At 41.7% G+C, this 24,131-nt stretch overlaps 1 protein-coding gene across 1 annotated transcript in view; it reads right to left on the bottom strand.

The window, feature by feature from the left end:
• The window catches only part of LOC126191358 (store-operated calcium entry regulator STIMATE-like), a 34,903-nt gene extending 12,739 nt beyond the window's left edge, over window positions 1-22,164 (bottom strand). The window contains exon 1 of the mRNA XM_049932202.1: window positions 21,833-22,164. Within this exon, the coding sequence (XP_049788159.1) occupies window positions 21,833-21,956 (124 nt within the window). The 5' untranslated portion in view covers window positions 21,957-22,164. The remainder of the gene's footprint in view (window positions 1-21,832) is intronic.
• Between the last annotated feature and the right edge of the window lie 1,967 nt (window positions 22,165-24,131).

A 24,131-nucleotide genomic window follows, 5' to 3' on the forward strand; every position in this document is an offset into this window, starting at 1 on the left:
CATTCTCCTGGCGAAAGGTGTCGGACAGGACAGAACCCACACGTACCCTGAACTGTCGATCCATTAAAAAGGAACGAATAAAAAGAGGGAGGCGACCGCGAAGGCCCCATGTATGCATGGTGCGGAGAATGCCCGCCCTCCAACAGGTGTCGTAAGCCTTCTCCAAATCAAAGAACACAGCCGCGGTCGGGCGCTTCCGCAAGAAGTTATTCATAATGAAGGTCGACAAGGTAACCAGATGGTCAACAGCAGAGCGGCGCCTACGAAATCCACATTGTACATTTGTAAGTAGGCGTCGAGACTCAAGCAGCCAAACCAATCGAGAGTTAACCATTCGCTCCATCACTTTACAGACACAGCTGGTAAGTGAGATAGGTCGATAACTGGAAGGCAAGTGCTTGTCCTTCCCCGGCTTAGGAATCGGGACAACAATAGACTCGCGCCAGCATGCGGGAACATGTCCCTCAATCCAGATGCGATTGTATGTACGAAGAAGAAAACCTTTACCCGCAGGAGAAAGGTTCTTCAGCATCTGAATATGAATAGAATCAGGCCCTGGAGCGGAGGACCGTGATCGGCCAAGTGCGGTTTCGAGTTCCCGCATGGTGAATGGGGCATTATAACTTTCACAATTCGAGGAGCAAAAGTCAGGTGGCCTAGCCTCCTCTGCCTGTTTGCGGGGGAGGAAGGCAGGGTGGTAATGAGCGGAGCTCGAAACCGCGGCGAAAAAGCGGCCGAAGGCATTGGAGACAGCCTCAGGGGCCACAAGGACTTCATTCGCGACCTTCAAGCCAGAAACTGGGGAGTGGACCTTAGTGCCAGATAGCCGGCGCAGGCTACCCCAGACAACAGAAGAAGGAGTAAAACTGTTGAAGGTGCTTGTGAAAGCAGCCCAGCTGGCTTTCTTGCTTTCGTTAATAATACGACGACACTGAGCACGTAATCGTTTATAATTAATACAATTCGCCACTGTAGGGTGGCGTTTAAAGGTGCGTAAAGCACGTCGACGAGCACGTAAAGCGTCTCTACATGCTGCAGTCCACCAGGGGACCGGTACGCGACGTGGAGAAGAAGTAGGGTGAGGGATGGAATATTCAGCAGCAGCGAGAATGACTTCCGTGAGGTGTGCGACCTGACGATCGCAGCTTGTGAAGGTTTGATCCTGAAAGGTCGCCCTGGAAGAAAAGAGCCCCCAGTCTGCCTTGGAGATGGTCCAACTAGAGGAGCACGGAGAGGGGGTATGCTGCAGGAGATGGATAACACACGGGAAGTGGTCGCTCGAATATGTATCAGCAAGTGCATACCACTCAAACCGGCGTGCAAGTTGGGGAGTACATATAGAGAGGTCTAAATGGGAATAGGTATGAGATGTGTCCGAAAGAAAAGTAGGGGCGCCAGTATTAAGGCAGACAAGATTGAGCTGGTTGAAAAGGTCTGCTAACAAGGAGCCCCTCGGGCAGGAGGCTGGAGAACCCCAAAGGGGATGGTGGGCATTGAAGTCTCCAGTTAACAAAAACGGTGCAGGTAGCTGAGCAATAAGTTGCATCATGTCTGCCCTGGTAACGGCAGATGACGATGGAGTGTAAACGGTACAAAAGGAAAACGTAAAGGTGGGGAGAGTAATGCGGATGGCAACTGCCTGCAGGCCGGTGTGCAACGTGATGGGATCGTAGTAAATATCATCCCGGACCAGCAACATAACCCCTCCATGAGCTGGGATACCTACCATAGGGGGTAGGTCAAAACGCACAGAGGTGTAGTGTGCCAAGGCAATGTGATCGCATGGGCGTAGCTTCGTTTCCTGGAGGGCTACGACGAGCGGACGATGCAAGCGGAGCAGCAACTTCAAGTCCTCTCGGTTGGAGCGAATGCTGCGAATATTCCAGTGAATAAGTGCCATCGTAAGAAAAGGAAGATGAGAGAAGGGGTCACCTCGAAGGCCGCTTAGGGCCTGGCTTCGAGCGAGCACTGCCGCCGCTATCAGTAGGCGGACAGTCATCGTCCATGGGGTCTATAGGGTCATCGGCCATCTCGGGAGGATGGCCGGGAGGGGGAGCTTCCTCCGCCGGTGAACGGCCAGATGTACGGCTACCGGCGGTGCGGCCAGGCGAAACGGATGACGGCCTGGGGCGGCAACCGCTGGGTGGCGCAGGAGAAGAGATGCGCCGTGGCGGGGAAGGAGAACTGTGCTTCCTATGCGCCTTTTTGGAAGGACGTTTGGTGGAAGTATCGGTCGAAGGCTGGGAGGTCGAGGGACGGAGGAAGTCTGCACGGGATGGTTCCTTCTTGAAGGACCGTGCATCTGACTTCGGTGTCTTCGACTTAGCAGAAGCTGAGGAAGTGGCTGGTGTCTGTGGTGTGATGGGAGGAAGAGGAGACGTCGACCGCGCGATCTTAGCACTGGCCGAACGGACGACCGTGGTGCTGAAGGTCAGATCGCATGTCTGGGTTGCGACCTCCCGGGTAGTCCGAGGAGAGGCGAGGACAGTACTATATTTCCCCGCTGGGAGCAGCGTGGGCTTCCTACTAGCCAATAGCTTGCGAGCAGCCGAGGTTGACACTTTCTCTTTGACACGAATTTCTTGGATGCAACGTTCGTCCTTATAGACAGGACAGTCGCGGGAGGATGCGGCATGGTCACCCTGACAGTTCACACAATGAGGAGACGGAGGTGGACAGTCACCCTCATGGGCATCCCTGCCACAAGTGACACATTTAGCCGCATTGGAACAAGACTGTCGAGTGTGATTGAAACGCTGACACTGGTAGCAGCGCGTAGGTGTCGGGACATAGGGGCGAACAGAAATAACCTCGTAGCCCGCCTTGATGCGCGATGGCAGCTTAACACTATCGAAGGTCAAGAAGAGTGTCCGGGTCGGTACAAGGTCGTTGTTGACCTTTTTCATGACCCGATGGACAGCCGTCACGCCCTGCTCAGCGAGGAAAGATTGAAGCTCCTCGTCAGTCAATCCGTCGAGGGAGCTAGTATACACTACACCACGAGACGAATTCAAAGTTCGGTGGGCCTCCACCCGGACAGGGAACGTGTACAGGAGGGTGGCCCGAAGCAGTTTTTGTGCCTGAAAGGCATTCTCAGTTTCTAGTAATAAGGTGCCGTTACGCAACCTGGTACAAGATTTGACAGATCCGGCTATGGCATCAACGCCCTTCTGAATAACAAAAGGGTTGACAGAGGAAAAATCCTTTCCGTCCTCAGTGCGAGAAACTACGAGGAACTGTGGGGCAGGCGGTAGTACTTTTGTCACTGTTGGCTGGTCACGTTTCCGTTTTTGGGTCGAAGTCGAAAGCGATGGAGTAGAATCCATTGCGGAGGAATCCCCCATGATTGCCAGCGTCTCCGATGGCGCGCTCCTTCCTTGTGGGGACCCTCTCAGAGGGCACTCCCGCCTTAGGTGAATGTTTACACCTCAGGTCACACCTCCCGAGAAACAGACGGAGGGACCAATCGGCATGGTCAGAAGGTATCAGCTCAGGCAATCACCCCTCCCCGGGCCTGGCCTTTACCAGGGGGTACGCGCGTGCCTTACATGTCTACCCAGGGCGGGGACTTACGCGTTACCCCGTCACCGGCTACGCGTGCGAACGCGTGGGTCGGCCTTCAGACACGCACAGGGAGGAAGGAAGAAGAGGAAAAAGAAGAGAGAGAGGGAGAAAGAGGACAGACTGTCTCAAACGCCGAGGCGGAGACCAGAGAGGGCAAGGAGAAGAAGGCAATGAGAAGGCAAGGAGAAGGCAAGGAGAAAAAGGCAATGAGAAGGCAAGGAGAAAAAGGCAATGAGAAGGCAAGGAGAAAAGGCAATGAGAAGGCAAGGAGAAAAAGGCAATGAGAACGCAAGGAGAAAAAGGCAATGAGAAGGCAAGGAGAAAAAGGCAATGAGAAGGCAAGGAGAAGTCAAGGGAAAGAGTAAGGAAGACAGTGAGGTGGAGAAGAGCAAAGAAAGGGACCAACAAAAGGAAGGAAGAAACGAGAAGTTTAAAACCAAAAAGACCACGATTATAGATCGTGAAGATCGTCCGTCTCCGGACGCAGGCGCTAACTACCCCCGTGTGGGGGATGGACTCCTTTTAGTCGCCTCTTACGACAGGCAGGAATACCTCGGGCCTATTCTAATCCCCGGACCCGCAGGGGGGAAGTAAAGCTGTGAGTACCGGGCGTGAGTCGTGCTTCGGTAGCTCAGTTGGTAGAGCACTTGCCCGCGAAAGGCAAAGGTCCCGAGTTCGAGTCTCGGTCGGGCACACAGTTTTAATCTGCCAGGAAGTTAGGTTAGTGTTGTTTAACGTCCCGTCGACAACGAGGTCATTAGAGACGGAGCGCTAGCTCGGGTGAGGGAAGGATGGGGAAGGAAATCGGCCGTGCCCTTTCAAAGGAACCATCCCGGCATTTGCCTGAAACGATTTAGGGAAATCACGGAAAACCTAAATCAGGATGGCTGGAGACGGGATTGAACCGTCGTCCTCCCGAATGCGAGTCCAGTGTGCTAACCACTGCGCCACCTCGCTCGGTAGGATTTTGTGTGTCACTGGGGCGGAGAGATATCTGTTGGTAACTGTTTACACTTGCTTGTTCCACTTTAGTCTAATGGCAGAATAACCAATATTCCCAATCTTATGGTATTGGTTCAGTCTCCCACATGTACTCAATTCCTTTATATAGCTGCTTCACAGTTACATTGTCCACATTTTTCTACAACAGCTTTATCTTTTCACAGAACTTTATTGTTTTTTGTTCTTTAACAATTTGTCACTTTTAATCCCTTTTACACAGAAGAAAGCACCTTAGATACATCCTTAAATTGGTTTCAGGAATTGGTAACATCAAAGGCTTTGCCTTAAAGACTGCCCTGGCTTGCCCATGCATCCCATAATTTCCAGAACGCCAATGTGATTTCATATCCAAAGCAAGTCATTGGGTGATGCTTATTCTGTACAGGTCACTTAAGAACGATTGGATGTCATGTATTAGGATGATATGGACACTACTGAGAAAGTCACTGCATACAAGAGATTCTCAGATGCCATGAATTATTATACTGATGAGAGCTTTTAGTACAAACATCAATTCTGCTGTATAAATGATAATTTCATTCAGTATAATGTGGTATTCAAAGGTACTATTATTTTTTCCTTCCCCTCTGGAGCAATCTGCATAGATCAGGCTGAACTGAGTAGATCCGAAAACGGATAAACCTGCTGCTGCATCAACGATAATGCTGTGTCAGAAATCAAATTATGCTGCAGGACAAAAGGATATGCCACAGTAGTAATTACGGTGTTAGGATAGCAGTGTGAGTGTCCTAGGTAAAAGAGATCGCTAATCAAACAGTGGCAAAATATTATATAGTTGGTCAACTTTATTTAAACAATTTCTATGTAAGTGGATGTCTGTGTTATGGAAGCAGGCTGAATAACAAGGATATTCTGGTACTCTACTTATTTTAATTTTATAATAAATTAGGAGTTGTTGGCACCATCTGTTCAAGGAAGACCTTTACAGGCCTTCGTAGAGAGATCCTGTTGCAAAACAGATTTCGCTGAATTTACAGAACATAACAAATCTAGACTGTGTGACCAAGCTGTAGGTGATACTTCCACAATCTAGATGGGTTGAGAATGATTATACACTATTATGAGAACAGTGCTATATTACAAATGCACAAATCAAAACCAGTGTCCAGTGCCGTAGACAGAGCTTGGACAAAAGGAACAAGGCATTATTGGTGAAGCTCTATTATCAAAACAACAGTAATGCTGCAGCTGCAATTCGAGAATATTGCCGGGTGAAAGGATTACAGATGGGTTCTCTTTCTCCACCTGCTGTGCGGAGTGTGATGAAGTAGTTTGAATCAACTGGAGAACTGGGTGTAGTTTCGGGAAGAGGCAGGTGACCAGTTGCAACACAGGTGGTTGATGAAATCACTGTTGCTATGGCAAACAACGCTGCATGCAATTCCCGATCGTGAGGCAGTGCGCGTGCTGTGTCATGACAGTTGAACATCACATGGTCAACTGTATGGAAGGTGCTTTGAACCATTCTCAAATGGCATCCGTACAAGATCCCTATCATACAGCAGCTTGCACCATATGATGTACAACGACGTGTTGACTTTCCTCTTCACTTTCTCGTAAGGACTGAAGTTGACAAGGGCTGGTCTTGGACTATCCTATGGACAGACAAAGCTCATTTTTCTTTGGCGGGTGAGGTGAACTCTGTGCTTGAAGTTCCTCTTTACGGGAACATGTCACCATATGGTGTGGCTTCACGGCTACAATCATCATAGGCCCATTCTTTTTTGAACAGGCTGGCACTCAAGGACCAAAGACGTGCAGCGTGACTAGCTAGGTTACTGTGATGTGCTTTGTCATCATGTTATACCCACCCCACAGAGGCACATTGATCTCAACAGTTTTCATGCAAGATGGGGCCCCACCGCACATCGCGAAGTTCACCTGCTTCTCCAAAACACATTTGGAAATGACTGAATTATGCTCCAACTGTTTTCAAATGCTTGGCCAGCATGATCACCTAAAATTGCATCCCTGTGACTGCTGGTTGTGGTGCTAGCTGAAGGATAAGGTTTACTCGGAAACATTCATTCACACATGTGCTGATCTGAAGCACAGCATATCAAGACAAGTAGCCAGCATACCTACAGACATGCTTCGTTCAGCTGTACAGAATGCAATCCTGCACTTTCAAGACTCTTCTCAACACTGATGGGTGCCATATTGAGCCTCTTTTGTAGTTGAACCAGTATGTAATGGTATGATGTACTGTAGCAGCACATTGGAAGTGTTTCAATTTAATTGAGTCTGTATTATTTCTCTTCCCCACGTCCTTGACATTAATGCTACCAAGTGTGGTACTCTTACAGTACTTAGTTTCCATTTTATAGTGTGTTGAATAGGGAAAGTTTAATTATAACTACCCAGTATTTGGTAAAGGCTTGGGGGCTGAACCGTTAACTCCTGTTATATGCAGCCAGTGCAGTTTACTATGACACACTGCTTCATGCACCAAACTGTATGATGTGGAGTGCTGTGTATGCCATAGAAACGGGTATTATGCCAGCCTGTGCGAAGAATGTGCTTGGCTCATGCATGGCAAACCGTGGGTTCCCCAAAAGCTTAGCCAGGCCAGAACAGCCTTAAAGTTTTCTTGTAAATAACACTTTAGTGAGACTGAGTTCTGGTTATAGTTTAAATATGTGGTTATAAATAATACATTAAAGGATGTTTTAAATGATACTTTCATTATGTAGAGTGTATATTGTAGCAATGTGAATAGTAGCAATGTAGTGTGTCAAATTTCGTAGAAAACAGTGGTATCTTGTTATCCGATATTCCACATATTTGGTAAAGTATGTACTTGGATATAGGATAATCTGGTGGTCTAAAGACCACTGTGGAATAGTTAGTGAATATCAGTTACCTCTCAGATTTAAGACAGACGTAAATAGTTGTGGTAAAGTGTAAATCATGTAACCGAAGTTTAATGGATTCCTTTTAGCACTCATCTGGATGGCCAACTTTTCTTTATTTAAGGTCAATTGCCAATTTTCGCACCATACAGATATCTTATCTAAATCTTTTCTCAATTTATTTTGATCTTCTGATAACTTTAAGAGGCAAGGGTTCAAGAGGCAACAGTCTCAGATGATTAGGATTTCCTGCCTTTACGTCATTAGAAACTGATCCAACACAGCAGTATGCGGAGGTACCACACTGATTTGAGTGGCTGTGATGTCATCAATTAAATCATCCAAGGTCCCTTGAGATACAGTGAACACGATAGCAGAAAATCTGCCTACATTACTCTCCACACTAGAAATTTGACATAATGGGATAATGAGTCAGACATTAAGAAAGATTATGGAGTATCAAAGCAGGTATACAAAGGGTACAGGAGGGTATCTGAAAAGCAGATGTGACCCTGTGAGTTATGTATTTACATTTTTGGTGAATTGGTGATTTCTTATGAGGTGATAGTATTACGATGATGTGCTAGGGCAATGATTACATTGTATTGTGGAGGATGATGAAGTATTATTTGTATTATTTAAGTCTTATGAAGATGAAGTTTTTGTTCGGGATTCTTAATCATGAAGATGTAATGGATTCATTGAGCCATAGTATAATAATTTTCTTACCAGTCAATACGTCTGAGACTGCAACCTTAGCAATGCTACCATAGGCTCCTTTCTTTTGTAAATAGTTTTCCTCATTTGTTATGTCATAGTGATAAGGCAACATTATAGTATGGGTAGAGATTAACACAAATGAGTTCCTGCCGGTCAAAAAGTATATACAGGGTGGTCCATTGATAGTGACCGGGCCAAATATCTCATGAAATAAGCATCAAACAAAAAAACTACAAAGAATGAAACTCGTCTAGCTTGAAGGCGGAAACCAGATGGCGCTATGGTTGGCCCGCTAGATGGTGCTGCCATAGGTCAAACGGATATCAACTGCGTTTTTCTAAATAGGAACCCCCATTTTTTATTACATATTTGTGTAGTATGTAAAGAAACATGAATGTTTTAGTTGGACCACTTATTTCGCTTTGTGACAGATGGTGCTGTAATAGCCACAAACGTATTAAGTTCGTGGTATCGCGTAACATTCTACCAGTGAGGATGGTATTTGCTTCGTGGTACATTACCCATGTTAAAATGGACCGTTTACCAATTGCGGAAAAGGTCGATATTGTGTTGATGTATGGCTATTGTGATCAAAATGCCCAACGGGTGTGTGCTGTGTATGCTGCTCGGTATCCTGGACGACGACATCCAAGTGTCAGGACTGTTCGCCGGATAGTTACATTATTTAAGGAAACAGGAAGTGGTCAGCCACATGTGAAAAGTCAACCACGACCTGCAATAAATGATGATGCCCAAGTAGGTGTTTTAGCTGCTGTCGCAGCTAATCCACACATCAGCAGCAAACAAATTGCGCGAGAATTGGGAATCTCGAAAGCGTCGGTATTGAGAATGTTACATCGATATCGACTGCACCCGTAGCATATTTATATGCACCAGGAATTGCTTGGCGATGACTTTGAATGTCGTGTACAGTTCTGCCACTGGGCACGAGAGAAATTACGGGACGATGACAGATTTTTATGCATGCGTTTTATTTAGCAACGAAGTGTCATTCACCAATAGCAGTTAACGTAAACCGGCATAATATATACTATTGGGCAACAGAAAACTCACAATGGCTGCGACAAGTGGAACATCAGCGACCTTGGCGGGTTAATGTATGGTGCGGCATTATGGGAGGAAAGATAATTGGCCCCCATTTTATCAATGGCAATCTAAATGGTGCAATGTATGCTGATTTCCTACGTAATGTTCTACCGATGTTACTACAAGATGTTACACTGCATGACAGAATGGCGATGTACTTCCAACATGATGGATGTCCGGCACATAGCTCATGTGCGGTTGAAGCGGTATTGAATAGCATATTTCATGACAGGTCGATTTGTCGTCGAAGCACCATACCATGGCCCGCACGTTCACCAGATCTGACGTCCCCGGATTTCTTTCTGTGGGGAAGTTGAAGGATATTTGCTATCGTGATCCACCGACAATGTCTGACAACATGCGTCAGCACATTGTCAATGCATGTGCGAACATTACGGAAGGCGAACTACTTGCTGTTGAGAGGAATGTCGTTACACATATTGCCAAATGCATTGAGGTTGACGGACATCATTTTGAGCATTTATTGCATTAATGTGGTATTTACAGGTAATCACGCTGCAACAGCATGTGTTCTCAGAAATGATAAGTTCACAAAGGTACATGTATCACATTGAAACAACCGACATAAAATGTTTAAACATACCTACATTCTGTATTTTAATTTAAAAAATCTACTTGTTACCAACTGTTCGTCTAAAATTGTAAGCCAAATGTTTGTGACTATTACAGCACCATATATCACAAAGTGAAATAAGTGGTCCAACTAAAACATTCATATTTATTTATGTACTACACAAATATGTAATAAAAAATGGGGGTTCCTATTTAGAAAAACGCAGCTGATATCCGTTTGACCTATGGCAGCACCATCTAGCGGGCCAACCATAGCGCCATCTGGTTTCCGCCTTCAAGCTAGACGAGTTTCATTCTTTGTAGTTTTTTTGTTTGATGCTTATTTCATGAGATATTTGGCCCGGTCACTATCAATGGACCACCCTGTATATACTTTTTGACCGGCAGGAACTCATTTGTGTTAATCTCTACCCATACTATAATGTTGCCTTATCACTATGACGTAACTAATGAGGGAAAACTATTTACAAAAGAAAGGAGCCTGGGGCAGCATTGCTAAGGTCACAGTCTCAGACTCCTCACTGGCAGAATGTTACGTGATACCACGTACTTATACGTTTGTGACTATTACAGCGCCATCTATCACAAAGCGAAAAAAGTGGTCCGACTAAAACATTCATGTTTCTTTACGTACTACACGAATATGTAATAAAAAATGGGGTTCCTGTTTAGAAAAATGCAGTTGATATCCATTTGACCTATGGCAGCGCCATCTAGCAGGCCAACCATAGCGCCATCTGGTTTCCCGCTTCAAGCTAGGCAAGTTTCGTTCTTTGTAGTTTTTTCGTTTGGCACTTATTTCGTGAGATATTTGGCCCGGTCACGATCAATGGACCACCCTGTACATAAGAGGTGTGCGATATGAGAATGTGTGAGATGTGAATTGTATCATGTGATGGGTTTATAGAGAGGCTCTGTGTCATTAATACTAATGAATTTGGGGACAAAAGTTAGCTGCATTAACATGCAAATATTAATAAGGAGACTAGTGAGTTTATCCTAACAGGATGCATCCTTGGTCCTCATTCCCTCTGATGCGGATCCCACACTGCACAGCAATACTCCAGAATAGGGTGGACAACCGTGGTGTAAGCAGTCTCTTTAGTAGACCTGTAGCACCTGTAAGTGTTCTGCCAATGAATCATAGTCTTTGGTTTGTTCTACCCACAACATTATCTATGTGATCGTTGCAGTTTAGGTTATTTGTAATTGTAATCCCTAAGTATTTAGTTGAATATACAGCCTTAAGATTTGTGTGACTTGTCACGTAATCAAAATTTAGTGGATTTCTTTTAAGTACTCATGTGAAGAACTTCACACTTTTCTTTACTCAGGGTCAACTGCCACTTTTCGCACCATACAGATATCTAAATCATTTTGCAATTCGTTTTGGTCATTTGATGACTTTACAAGACAGTACATGACAGCATCATCAGCAAACAATCTAACAGGGCTACTCAGATTGTCTCCTATTTCGTTAATATAGATCAGGAACAATAGAGGGTCTATAACACTGCCTTGGGGAACACCAGATATTACTTCTGTTTTACTCTATGACTTTCCGTCTCTAACTACGAACTGTGACCTTTGTGAAAGGAAATCACAAATCCAGTTGCACAACTGAAGCAATATTCCATAGGCACGAAGTTTGATTAGAAGATGCTTGTGAGGAAGTGTCGAAAGCCTTCTGGAATCAATTTGACATTCCCTATCGATAGCACTCATTACTTCACGAGTATAAAGAGCTAGTTGTGTTTCACGATAACAATGTTTTCTGAAGGTGAAGTAAATATTCCTGAATTCCAATCGAGAACAACTGCCAAGATGAGAAACATAGAAGTAGATATCCTCGGTGTAGCAAAGCAGCTTGAATCACTTAATAAAGGCAAGGCCTCCAGTCCAAATTGTATACCAGTCAGGTTCCTTTCAGAATATGCTAATGCAATAGCTCCATATTTAGCAATTATATACAATTGCTCTCTCACAGAAAGTTCTGTACCTGAAGGCTGGAAAATTGATCAAGTCACACCAAAACCCAAAAAGGTATGACTGTAAGCAGCTAAAGTTCTGGATTTCATTGTCATTTCATTCTTCAAGAGCTGCAAGATCAACAATGGTATCTGTTCTTTCGGACATGTCCGAAAGAACACATATCGTCTTCATATATTTACTGTGAGCGTCCAATGGCAGCATTCTGCATGCATTATAATCTACATCCTTTGATGTGTGGGGGAGTAGAAGCAGTTAACATGATAGGTGGTTCCTTCTGCAGCCCATAGGGAGGAAGTGGTTCTGGATAGTAAGACAACTCACCAACAACTGTTTAACAGCATTGAACAAAAGAGCGATTTACTAAATGGTGACCTGTCTACAAACAGCTACAATCTGCAATGATTGACGATGACCCCTGTCTACAACACGTTGGCTGTGGATGGTATCTCTAATGGCAGTAGTTTTCCTCATATTGACATTTTCTTGGTAGTTCGATAGTGGTAAATGAAAAGTCCCGAGCATTCTTGATCTCAGGGATGAACTGTCCCTTGCACCATACTCCCAAGACATGACCACAATATCTGACAGATGTTACACATATTACCCATGTTGCATGCAACTGTTATGCCACAGGCCAGGGCAAGTTCCATGGATATCCCACAGTGTGTATAAGAACATGTACCTACACACACATGAAATGTTAATTACACAATCATTTTTTGAGGTGCTAATTAAAACTTTGTGACTATCCTGACATACCAGATCTACAATAATGCCTATAAAGCAGACAACAGTAAGAAATAATTTACTGACATCTGTAGCTACAAGTTTGGTGAACGAGGCAGATAGATCACACAATGGAAATAATGATTAATCCAACAGATCTACACTATTTTGCAAATACCATATTGTTTGTGACTGAGGGTACTTCATGCATCAAAATTGTTTACTATCCTTCCGGTTCCATTTGTGGATAGCGTGCAGGGACATCAATCATTTGAGCTGCAGTTTTACCTTTATGGTCACTTTACAAGTTGCATATGCAAAGAAATAATATCTTGTTTATGCTTCTTGCAACATATCCTCTTACAATTTGCTCTACAGGGCACATTATCTCTAGTGTCCGTCACCCGAGTTGACCATATACGTGAAACACTTCTTAGTAAATGAACATACGATTGAATGGTCTGCTTTTCTTTGGATCATTTCTATGAACCTTACCAGATAAGAGCAAGAGACTAAGTAGCAATACTCAAGACTTAGTCAAATAATGGTTTCCTATGGCAGCTCCTTTGGAAGTAAATTACATTCCACTAGCACACTTATAGCAGATCTTACACTGGCACCTGTCACTTCTACAACTGGTTTTACGTGGTTGTTCCACTCTTAACAATCTCGAAAACATATTCTTAGGTATTTAATTTCCAGTTACTTACCTCCAATTGGGCAATCAAGCAATAAATAATACTTTTTGCCTGTTCATCCATAATACATTAAATGTTTGAATTTTGAGAAGTAAATCAAATTCCTTACATCAAAATTCAATCTGCTGCAATTTCCTAAAGAAATACCATACATACAGCTTCTGACTCTATGCACCAGGTTGTACATAACTCATTTTGAAAACTTATTTCCTTCCTCAGGGAGGAAAAAGTGATATCTTTTGGCATGTTTGGCAGAGTGTGTAGATCACTCAGACTCTAAGATGAGTGCAACCCATTCGTCGTGAGGATGAGTGGACATAAAGGTGAAGGAGGACGCAATAGGAGAGTGGAGATCAGAGAAAACTTATTGTTAGGGATTATGAATCATTTAAAATTCTCTAAATGAATTTGTTAATTGCCTTCTGAGGAAATTTCTGAGGACATGTGGCTCTACTGACAGTCTTAATGATGATGGCACACACTTGGGTAAAAAGTTCCAGAGATAAAATTGTTCCCCATTCGGATCACAGAGTGGAGACTAATAATCAGTAGGATCCTGTCACAAGGAAAAACAAGTTGGCATTCTACAGATCAGAATGTGGAATGTTATATACCTTCGTGTGGGACATAGAGGATTAACAACACAAAATCAAATAGGGATAATACAGGAGTAGTTCTAATAATGAATAAGGAAACAGGAGTGAACAGCATAATAAACTCATTATTACAGCCAAGACAGATACAACGCAAACATCCACCAAGCAGTTGTAGCACAACTTTATATGCCCACATGATGTGCAGATGAAGAGATTGAAAGAATGTATCACTGAAATAAAAGAAATTATTCTGCCAGCAAGGGAGTCAAAAATTTAATTGTGGTGGTGGAATGGGACTGGAATTCAATATAAAGAATTACAGACAGACGGTAAAATAGCAGAACGACAACGATGGGGAGAAATTGAGTGAAAGCAGATGCTGGTTAGAAGAATTTTAACCAGAGTACTAATTAACCGCTGCTAACATGAAAGAAGGTTGCATATGAGGATAAAACTTGGAGACATGGGATTTTTCGAGATAGATTATATAATGATGCAATAGATTCTGAAAACAGATTTTAAGCTGCGAAACAGTCTACAAGGGCAGATATCAACTCTGTCTATAATTTACTGGTTGCAAACTCAAGATTAAGAACTAGTGGAAAAGTTCGAAATTAAGGATAAGCAGGCAAAGGGAATACAGATTGACAAAGTGTGAAATTGATAAGAAGAAATGACTGGAGGAGAAATGCAAAGCTGTAAAAGCTTACACAAGTGCAGGAATAATAAATGCCACCTACAGCAAAATTAGAGAGACCTTTGGAGAAAAGAGAAGCACCTGTATGAATATTAAAAGCTCAGATGGCAAAGCAAAAACATGAAGGGCTGTAAAAAGCAAAGAAACTTTAAGACCATCTCTTAGAAATTGAAGTCGATAAATAGGATACTGTGAGCATAATTTGACCAAGTACTGAGAGACCTAAGTTGAAACAAATCCCCAGGAGTAGATGACATTTACTGACTTCTTTGGGAGAGCCAGCCATGACAAAATATCCCACCTGACATGTGAGACAGATTATATATAGCCAGACTCCAATTCCAAAGAAAGTAGTTGCTGACAGGTGTGAAAATCACTGAGCCATCAGTTCAACAACTAATGACTGTAAAATACTGACAAAAATTATTCAGACACACACGGGAAAACTGATCGAAGGTAACCACAGGAAGCTCAATTTGGTCTCTGGAGAAATGTATGACTATGCAAGACAATACAGACCTTACAACTTAATACCAATATAGTTATAGGATGTTCTTAGTGTTCAATGCAATACAAGCTCTGAAATTCTGAAGGTACCAGGACATAACACAGGGAGCAAAAGATTACCCACAACTTGTGCAACAACAAGACTGCAGTTATACGAGACTAAAGAGAAATGTAGTTGAGAACAAAGAGAGACACGGTTGCAGCTAGATCAACTGAACCTACCAATACCAAATGTTGACTTCACTCCGCGAAGTACTGATGATATGGCATGTGACATTATACACATGCAAAAAGAAGAATGGACACTGCAAAACATTTTTGTAATTTCTTGGAAACTAGGTTCTGGTGGCAGACTGATCTGTAGCATAGCCCAAGGTATAGGAAAGGACAGGTTAGATTAGATTGTTTTCATTCCATAGACCCAAATAAATGAGATGATTCTCGTGGGTGTGGAACATGTCAGAAAGTATAACAAAAACATTTGAATATAATACTTACTTCCCTGATCATTTGTCAGTAGATTGTCGAAACAGGTTAATACAACAATGCAGTAAACTGGAACAGCTAATATTTACAGAATTAACTCGCTGTCAGAATGAAACAATGTTATGCACTATTAATAAATTTATCATACACAAAATTACCAATCTTCACTGTTGTGACCAAGTGCTGTCAAAACTGAAATCTAACAGACATATTTACTTAAGTTGGTTTAACAGTCTCTTAAGATATTCATCTATAGATTAGAAGGAGTTGCCCATCAAAAAGTCTTTCGAACTCTGTTTAAACCATGCTTTATCTGAAATCAATTTTTCAATGGTTGGTGGCAATTTATTGAAAATGTGTGTTCCTGAATATTGGACCCCTTTTTTGGACCAAGGTAAATCTTTATGTAGATTGTCCTTATTCCTAGTACTGATTCTATGTAGTGAGCTATTGCTTAAAAATAGAGGTGTATTACTTGCAACAAATTTCATTAAGGAATAAATATAATGAGAAGCAGTGGTTAGAATACAAAGTTTCTTGAACATGTTTCTACATGGTGGTGTTGAATTTACACCATAAATGATTCTTATCACACACTTTTGCACCCTCAAAAGTTTTGCTCGGTTTGATGAGTTTGTTCCAGAATATGATCCCATATTACTGTAGTACATCACAGAATGAAAGTAAACAAAGTAGGCCTATGCAAGTTTTTTTATATTTATATCTCTTACACCTGACATCATTCCCACTGCAAATATAGAATTGTTTAGGCACTTAATCAATTCTGTGGTATGCCCTTCACAACTGAATTTAATATCGAGTTGTAATCCCAAAAACTTAACACTGTTAACCTCTTCGATCTGTATGTCCTCATATGTAATACACATGCTGGAAGGAAGTCTCTTACAGGTTCTGAACTGCACATAGTGGGTCTTCTCAATGTTTAATGACAGTTAAGTAATATTAAACAATTTATTAATGTAAGTGAAAATTTTATTGGCAGCTATTTCTATATCTGTACTTGACTTGCTACTTATTGCAATGTTTGTATCATCTGCAAACAAGATAAATTTAGCATCTGGCACTGTAACAGATGAGAAGTCGTTAACGTACACAAGAAAAAGCAATGGACGCAATATGGAACACCACATGTAATTAATTACCAGCTGGATGAAGGCTGACTGCTTACTGCACAAATATTTCAGAATGACAGCCTTTGTATCCTGTTAGATAAGACTCCAACCATTTCACAGCATTGCAGTGACACCATAATATTCTAATTTACTTGAGAGAATGCTGTGGTTCACACAGTTCAAGGCTTTTGACAGGTCACAGAAAATGCCAGTAGCCTCTAATTTATTACCCAACAAATTAAGTACAGTCTCACTGTAAGTGTAAACAGCTTTCTCTACATCTGAATCCTTAAGAAATCTAAACTGTGACTTGGACAATATATTACTTGCAGTCAGATGCTTAAGGAGACTGCTTGAACACATCTTCAAACATTTTTGACAAAGCCAGCGAAATTGAAATTGGTTGATAGTTTGATGGTATCTCTTTATCCACCTTCTTGCAAAGAGGCTTAACTTCAGCATATTTTATCCAGTCTGGAAGAGTCCTGCTGATACGAGATTGACTACACAAATAACTTAAGATAAAACTCTACACATACGAGTACTCTTTGATTAACTTAGCTGACTTGTTATCATACCAACTCAAATAATTATATTTTAAAGATTTTATGATGGATGCTACTTCTTTGGGAGACGTGAGTGTCATTCCCATTTTACTGAAGTTATTTTTAAAGTCTGGTCTCAGATACTCCATTGCACTGTTCACCAAACCAGATAACCCCAAGCTGTCAGTAGCACAAAAGACGTACTTGTTTAAGAGGTTTGCAACACTACATGCACTTGTTACCAAAGTCTCATTTATTTTTAGAGTTATCTGTTCCTCTTCCTTTTTGGCCCCACCTCTCTCTGTCTTCACTATATCCCATGTTGTTGTTGTTGTTGTTGTCTTCAGTCCTGAGACTGGTTTGCTGCAGCTCTCCATGCTATTTTACCCCGTGCAAGCTTCTTCATCTCCCAGTACCTACTGCAACCTACATCCTTCTGAATTTGTTTAGTGTATTCATCTCTTGGTCTCCATCTACAATTTTTACCTTCCATGCTGCCCTCCAATACTAAATTGGTGATCCCTTTGATGCCTCAGAATATGCCCTACCAACCGATCCCTTCTTCTAGTCAAGTTGTGCAACAAATTTCTCTTCTCCCCAATTCTGTTCAATACCTCCTCATTAGTTATGTGATCTACCCATCTAATCTTCAGCATTCTTCTGTAGCACCACATTTCGAAAGCTTCTATTCTCTTCTTGTCTAAACTATTTGTTGTCCACATTTCACTTCCATACATGGCTACACTCCATACAAACACTTTCAGAAACGATTTCCTGTCACTTAAATCTATACTCAATGTTAACAAATTTCTCTTCTTCAGAAACGTTTTCCTTGCCACTGCCAGTCTACATTTTATATCCTCTCTACTTCGACCACTACCAGTTATTTTACTCCCCAAACAGCAAAACTCCTTTACTACTTTAAGCATCTCATTTCCTAATCTAATTCCCACAGTATCACCCGATTTAATTTGACATTCCATTATCCTCATTTTGCTTTTGCTGATGTTCATCTTATATCCTCCTTTCAAGACATTGTCCATTCTGTTCAGCTGCTTTTCCAGGTCCTTCACTGTCTGACAGAATTACAATGTCGTCGGCAAACCTCAAAGTTTTTATTTCTTCTCCGTGGATTTTAATTCCTACTCCAAATTTTTCTTTTGTTTCCTTTACTGCTTGCTCAATATACAGATTGAATAACATCAGGGATAGGCTACAACCCTGTCTCACTCCCTTCCCAAACACTGCTTCCCTTTCATGCCCCTCGACTCTTATAACTGCCATCTGGTTTCTGTACAAATTGTAAATAGCCTTTCACTCCCTGTATTTTACCCCTGCCACCTTCAGAATATGAAAGAGTATTCCAATCAACATTTTCAAATGATTTCTCTATAGAAAAGCTAGATATGTAGGCTTGCCATTCCTTAATCTATTCTCTAAGATAAGTCATAGGGTCAGTATTGCCTCACGTGTTCCAACATTTCTATGGAATCCAAACTGATCTTCCCCGAGGTCGGCTTCTACCAGTTTTTTCATTCGTCTGTAAAGAATTCGCGTTAGTATTTTGCAGCTGTGACTTATTAAACTGATAGTTCAGTAATTTTCACATCTGTCAACACCTGCTTTCTTTGGGATTGGAATTATTATATACTTCTTGAAGTCTGAGGGCACTTCGCCTGTCTCATACATCTTGCTCACCAGATGGAAGAGTTGGCTCTCCCAAGGCCGTCAGTAGTTCCAATGGAACGTTGTCTACTCCCGAGGCCTTGTTTCGACTCAGGTCTTTCAGTGCTTTGTCAAACTCTTCACGCAGTATCATACCTCCCATTTTGTCTTCATCTGCATCATCTTCCCTTTCCATAATATTGTCCTCAAGAACATCGCCATTGTATAGACCCTCTATACACTCCTTTCACCTTTCTGCTTTCCCTTCTTTGCTTAGAACTAGGTTTCCATCTGTGCTCTTGATATTCATACAAGTGGATCCCTTTTCTCCAAAGGTCTCTCTAATTTTCCTGTAGGCAGTATCTATCTTACCCCTATTGAGATGAGCCTCTACATCCTTACATTTGTCCTCTAGCCAACCCTGCTCAGCCATTTTGCACTTCCTGTCGATCTCATTTTTGAGGCGTTTGTATTCCTTTTTGCCTGCTTCATTTACTGCGTTTTTGTATTTTCTCCTTTCATCAATTAAATTCAATATCTCTTCTGTTACCCAAGGATTTCTATTAGCCCTCGTGGTGTATTTCTTTCCCCATTCTTGTCAATCGTTCCCTAATGCCCTCCCTGAAACACTCTACAATCTCTGGTTCTTTTAATTTATCTAGGTCCCATCTCCTTAAATTCCCAACTTTTTGCAGTTTCTTTAGTTTTAATCTACAGTTCATAACCAATAGATTGTGGTCAGAGACCACATCTGCCCATGGAAATGTCTTACAATTTAAAACCTGGTTCCTAAATCTCTGTCTTACCATTATATAATCTATCTGAAACCTGTCAGTATCTCCAGGCTTCTTCCATGTATATACTATATCCCATACAGCTTTTATTTTGTTGCCTGATGTAATTATCTTTCTCATAACAAAGCTGCTTCGATTTCTGAATTACTTGCTTCAATATTTTGCTGTGTTGAATGCTAGATAAACCAACAAATGTGAATATAAAATAGTAATTGTGGTTCAATACTAATCTATAGCATATCCCAAAGACTAGATTAGATAGAAAAGTGACAGTTTGAGTTAGTGAAGCAGTATAAAAGGCTTCAGTTTATCTTTGTTGCCCAATATTATTCAACCTGTACACTGAAAAATCCCAAAAGTAAATAATGGGGAAATTTGGAAATGGAACAAATGTTCTGGGGGAAGAAATTAAATATTAGAAGTTTGATGATGACATAGTAATTGTATCACAGATGGTAAAGGACACTCAAGACCAGTTCGACAGAGTGGATAGTGTCTTGAAAAGGTTCTGCTCTCTTTGAACTGTTTATCATCCACCTTTTACTTCTGTACAAGGCTGCACTCCTGGTAAATGGCTTCAGGGAAGAGTTAGATACCAGCACTACTGAAACATTTAACTTTTCTTTAACAGCTCCAATCTTGAGGAGGGAGGTGTGTGCATTGTGGGCATGACATGGTGACCGCCCTCCTGTTAATGAGTCACATAGCCTGGCAGCTGGCCATTGTGTGGTGGTGGACAAGGTCAGCCCCAGGGCTAATGGATCAGCTCCACATACAGGAAGTTGTGTAAAGCAAGGTGATGGTGAGGCAATTAGTTTAGAAAATTAGGAACTAAATTTGGGAGTTTTGTTATTTGAACAGAAAAATACGAGACTGGTGTAAGTAGAGTGAATATAAATTACACACTGGCAATAGCAAGAAGAAAATTTTTGGCAAAACAGTAAACACTGAAAAAAAGTTAAATGTAGTAAGTCTTTCCTGAAGGCATTTATCTGGAATGTAGTCTTGTACAAAAGTAAAAGACGTGTGATAAAGAGTTTAGGCAAACTTTTTCAAATATGATGCTGCAGCAGAATTCTAAAGATTAGATGTATAGATGAGACAACTGATTTGGAGTTAGTAAATCAAACTAGTGAGAAAAATATTTATTGTACAAACTGACTACAAGAAAACATTGGTTGACAGGTCACACCCTGTGTCATCAATTTGGTAATTGGCAGAAGTGTAGGTGTAAAACCTTAGGAGACCAAGGCTTTAGAGTAAAAAGGTTCAAACTGATATAGGTTGCAGCAGGTATAAAGCGACTTGCAAAGGATAGACAAGCATGGAGATCTACATCCAGCCAGTCTTTGGACTAAGAACAAAACAACAAATATGAAAGTTGAAAATGTTTGCATGTATTCTAATGCAAGATACGGATGGAAAGAGGTACAGGGTTACATAGTGGGGAAAAAATTTGGCTCAGTATGGATTGAAGATCTGGAATTTATTTTTTAGCAGAAAGGAAACTAGAGCCATCAGGAGAAAAAACGTTCACACTATTAGAAAATAGTATAAAAATCCTAATCTAATGTGACAGCAGTACCTAACTGAACAGCAAACTGTCCTCATTAGATACTGAAAAAACATGCCTATCTCATATAGAAGTTTTTTCTTTCTTACTGTTATTCTCCATAGGAAGCGACTGCGCACAGGTTTGATTTGATGTATCTTCTATTATTTATGAGTAATGTAAGGGAGGCAAGTCTCTGCTTCAGTACCACATCTGAATATAACATTAGAGAGAAAGTCATCTCTACGACTACTGTATCTTCATTGTTATCCATCCGATATTTCAAAGTACGTTAGGCAGCTCATCTCCGTAAATGTAATACTCCCTCACAGACACGGGGTGCTAGTATCGTAATGACAACAGGTACCGCTATTAATAGTGACAAGTCAAAACATACACCTAACTGAGTCCTGAAAGATGTCATTTGTCAGTTTCGTCTTGACTATTTCTGCCTCCTCGTATAATTAAATAAGTAAATTCTAACAACTGCGAGACTGTATCCTCCACACAAAAATTAGTAAAATAAATATCTGCCACGCAAAAGCAAAGCGAACTACTGTATCACAGTTTTACATACTTACAAATAAGGCACGTAAAGGCCAAACAGGCTAACAGTATCTGTAGAAACCATCCAAGAGAATCAGTCAGAGCATTTTTTCCGCAGTGTGGGTCGTCCAGCTTCACTTCAACATTTGTTGTATTCATTTGTAAAAGTGAAAAGCACTTTTAACTTAAGAACATTATTTTATATTTAACGGATAGGAGACACAGACTGTAATTTTTACAACAGTATGAATTATAAAACTAATGTGGAGCAGGTCTCTGTGTCTCACAATATTACTGACTCCTCTTATGACGCTGCTTATTCACTGTACGCAACAACCACCATGCTATCTGCACATCAACTGACATTTAATCCAAAGATGTTTCAAGGTATTAAGCCACAAACCAAAGATTTTCATACTGCCATAGCCCACTCAACACAAAAGCCGGAGCCACAGGTTAGCATAATAACAGTCGTGACACTTCGCCTGGATTTTGTTGCCTACTGCGCCAGCAGTGCGCCAAACGGCCAGTAAGTAAAACTGTGGAGCTCGGCACGATCGTGAAAGCGAAAGCGAATGTTAATTGCTTATTTTGATTTATGTAATAGTTTTCACAACGGGATCGTCTGTAGTGTAATAAATTGCAGCAACAACAACAAGAATATACCACATGTCTTTTTTTACGTTTCTTAAGGACCCTGAGAGGTATATACTATAGTGAACTGTATCGTCAGGATTCGCTTGCAAACTACAGGTGCATTAATGATTTACTGTTTCGTTTTAGGAGCAGAATAGCTAGTGAATAGCAGACGAAAAGATCTTATGAAAAAAGATCCTATTTACCTTTATTGTTCCCTATACTTCACCAAACCAGTTTATGAATGCAAACAATAACAAACTTGTGTGGAATGCAGTACCCACACTGTTTGACATCCCAATAAGCTACCTCAACTGACGATGAAGAGGAAATTGCCATAAAGGTTTGATAATGCGTCTAAAGCTGTAAAGTAGTCCTATGGTACAGAAGCAGCCAGCTCAAATCTCCATGCCAGTGCCACATTCCTCTGAATCGTCAACACAGATCTGCTTTGACGATGAAGTGATCAGTCTAAGTGCAGTTATTTGTGTCCTGCAAAAGCGTGTGAAGTGTCAGAATGTGCAAATCACCAGACGTCGTGCAAAACTATTACAGGACAAAGAAAGTGCCTCTCATTTTAAGTATAGACAGCAACAGAAAGTGTATCAGAAGGATCAAGTAAAAAAACAACTAACTAAATTTGAAAACCATAGGATCCTCATATTTAAAAACAGATGCCCTTGATTTGTTGTTAAGTCAGATGAATATCATTGAAGGAGAAACGTGCTGCAAGATGGAAAGACGAAAATAAGCTGTTTACTTGTTGCATATCATAACCTCACTTTGAACAGTTTTGTACTGGGCTAAGCAAAGTGCCATTGAATTGATGTTCCATTTAGAGTGAACACCTTTTCATTTGAGCAGCTGCCAGAGAGTTACTTTCAGGAGCCATAAAACTGGTGTTAATGCACATGTGCAGCTACTTGGCGTTTGCTGCTTGGAATTGCAAACATACTGGTGCATCATGTGACCATGTGAAACACTGTGGCATGGTAGGTCTGTTTGAGCAGTTGCCAGAGGACTACTTTGAAGAGAAAGAAAACAGGCTTTCCTGTGCACACTCAGCTTCAGTGACATAGGAACACCGTGCTCGGTGTATGCTTCTCATCGTATTTCTGTCTGGAATTTCGTGGGTACTAAGCATCATGTGACCATGTGCAGCACTGTTGCAAGCTGTTCAGAGAGGACATAGGGAGTTACTGTACTTAGAGCAATTGTTTTATCATATCCTTTCCAGATGAGAAATAGAAAATAAGGAAGCAGTTCTTGGCATAATATTCATTTCAAAACTAGACTCTAGAGGAGAAAGTACACTAATATTTGCCCGGCTAGCCGCGTGGTGTAACACACTGCTTCCCAAGTGGGAAGGCTTGATGGTCCTTGGCATAAATCCGCCGGGCAGATTAGTGTCGAGGTCTGGTATGCTGGCCAGCCTGTGGATGGTTTTTAAGGCAGTTTTCCATCTGCCTCAGTGAATGCAGGCTGGTTCCCATTATTCCTCCTCAGTTACACTATGTCGGCGATTTCTGAAAAAACGCTGTCTCCACATATGCATACACCATAGTTACTCTACCACACAAACATTAGGGTTACACGCATCTGGTATGAGACGTTGAGACGTTCTGGAAGGGGTGGAGGAGGGTGGTCTACTGGGGGCCGAACCATACAATAACCCTGGGTTTTGTGTGGGGTGGCAGT

The sequence above is a fragment of the Schistocerca cancellata genome, chromosome 6 (genome assembly GCF_023864275.1).
Source record: "Schistocerca cancellata isolate TAMUIC-IGC-003103 chromosome 6, iqSchCanc2.1, whole genome shotgun sequence".
In the NCBI taxonomy this organism is placed as follows: Eukaryota; Metazoa; Arthropoda; class Insecta; order Orthoptera; family Acrididae; genus Schistocerca; species Schistocerca cancellata.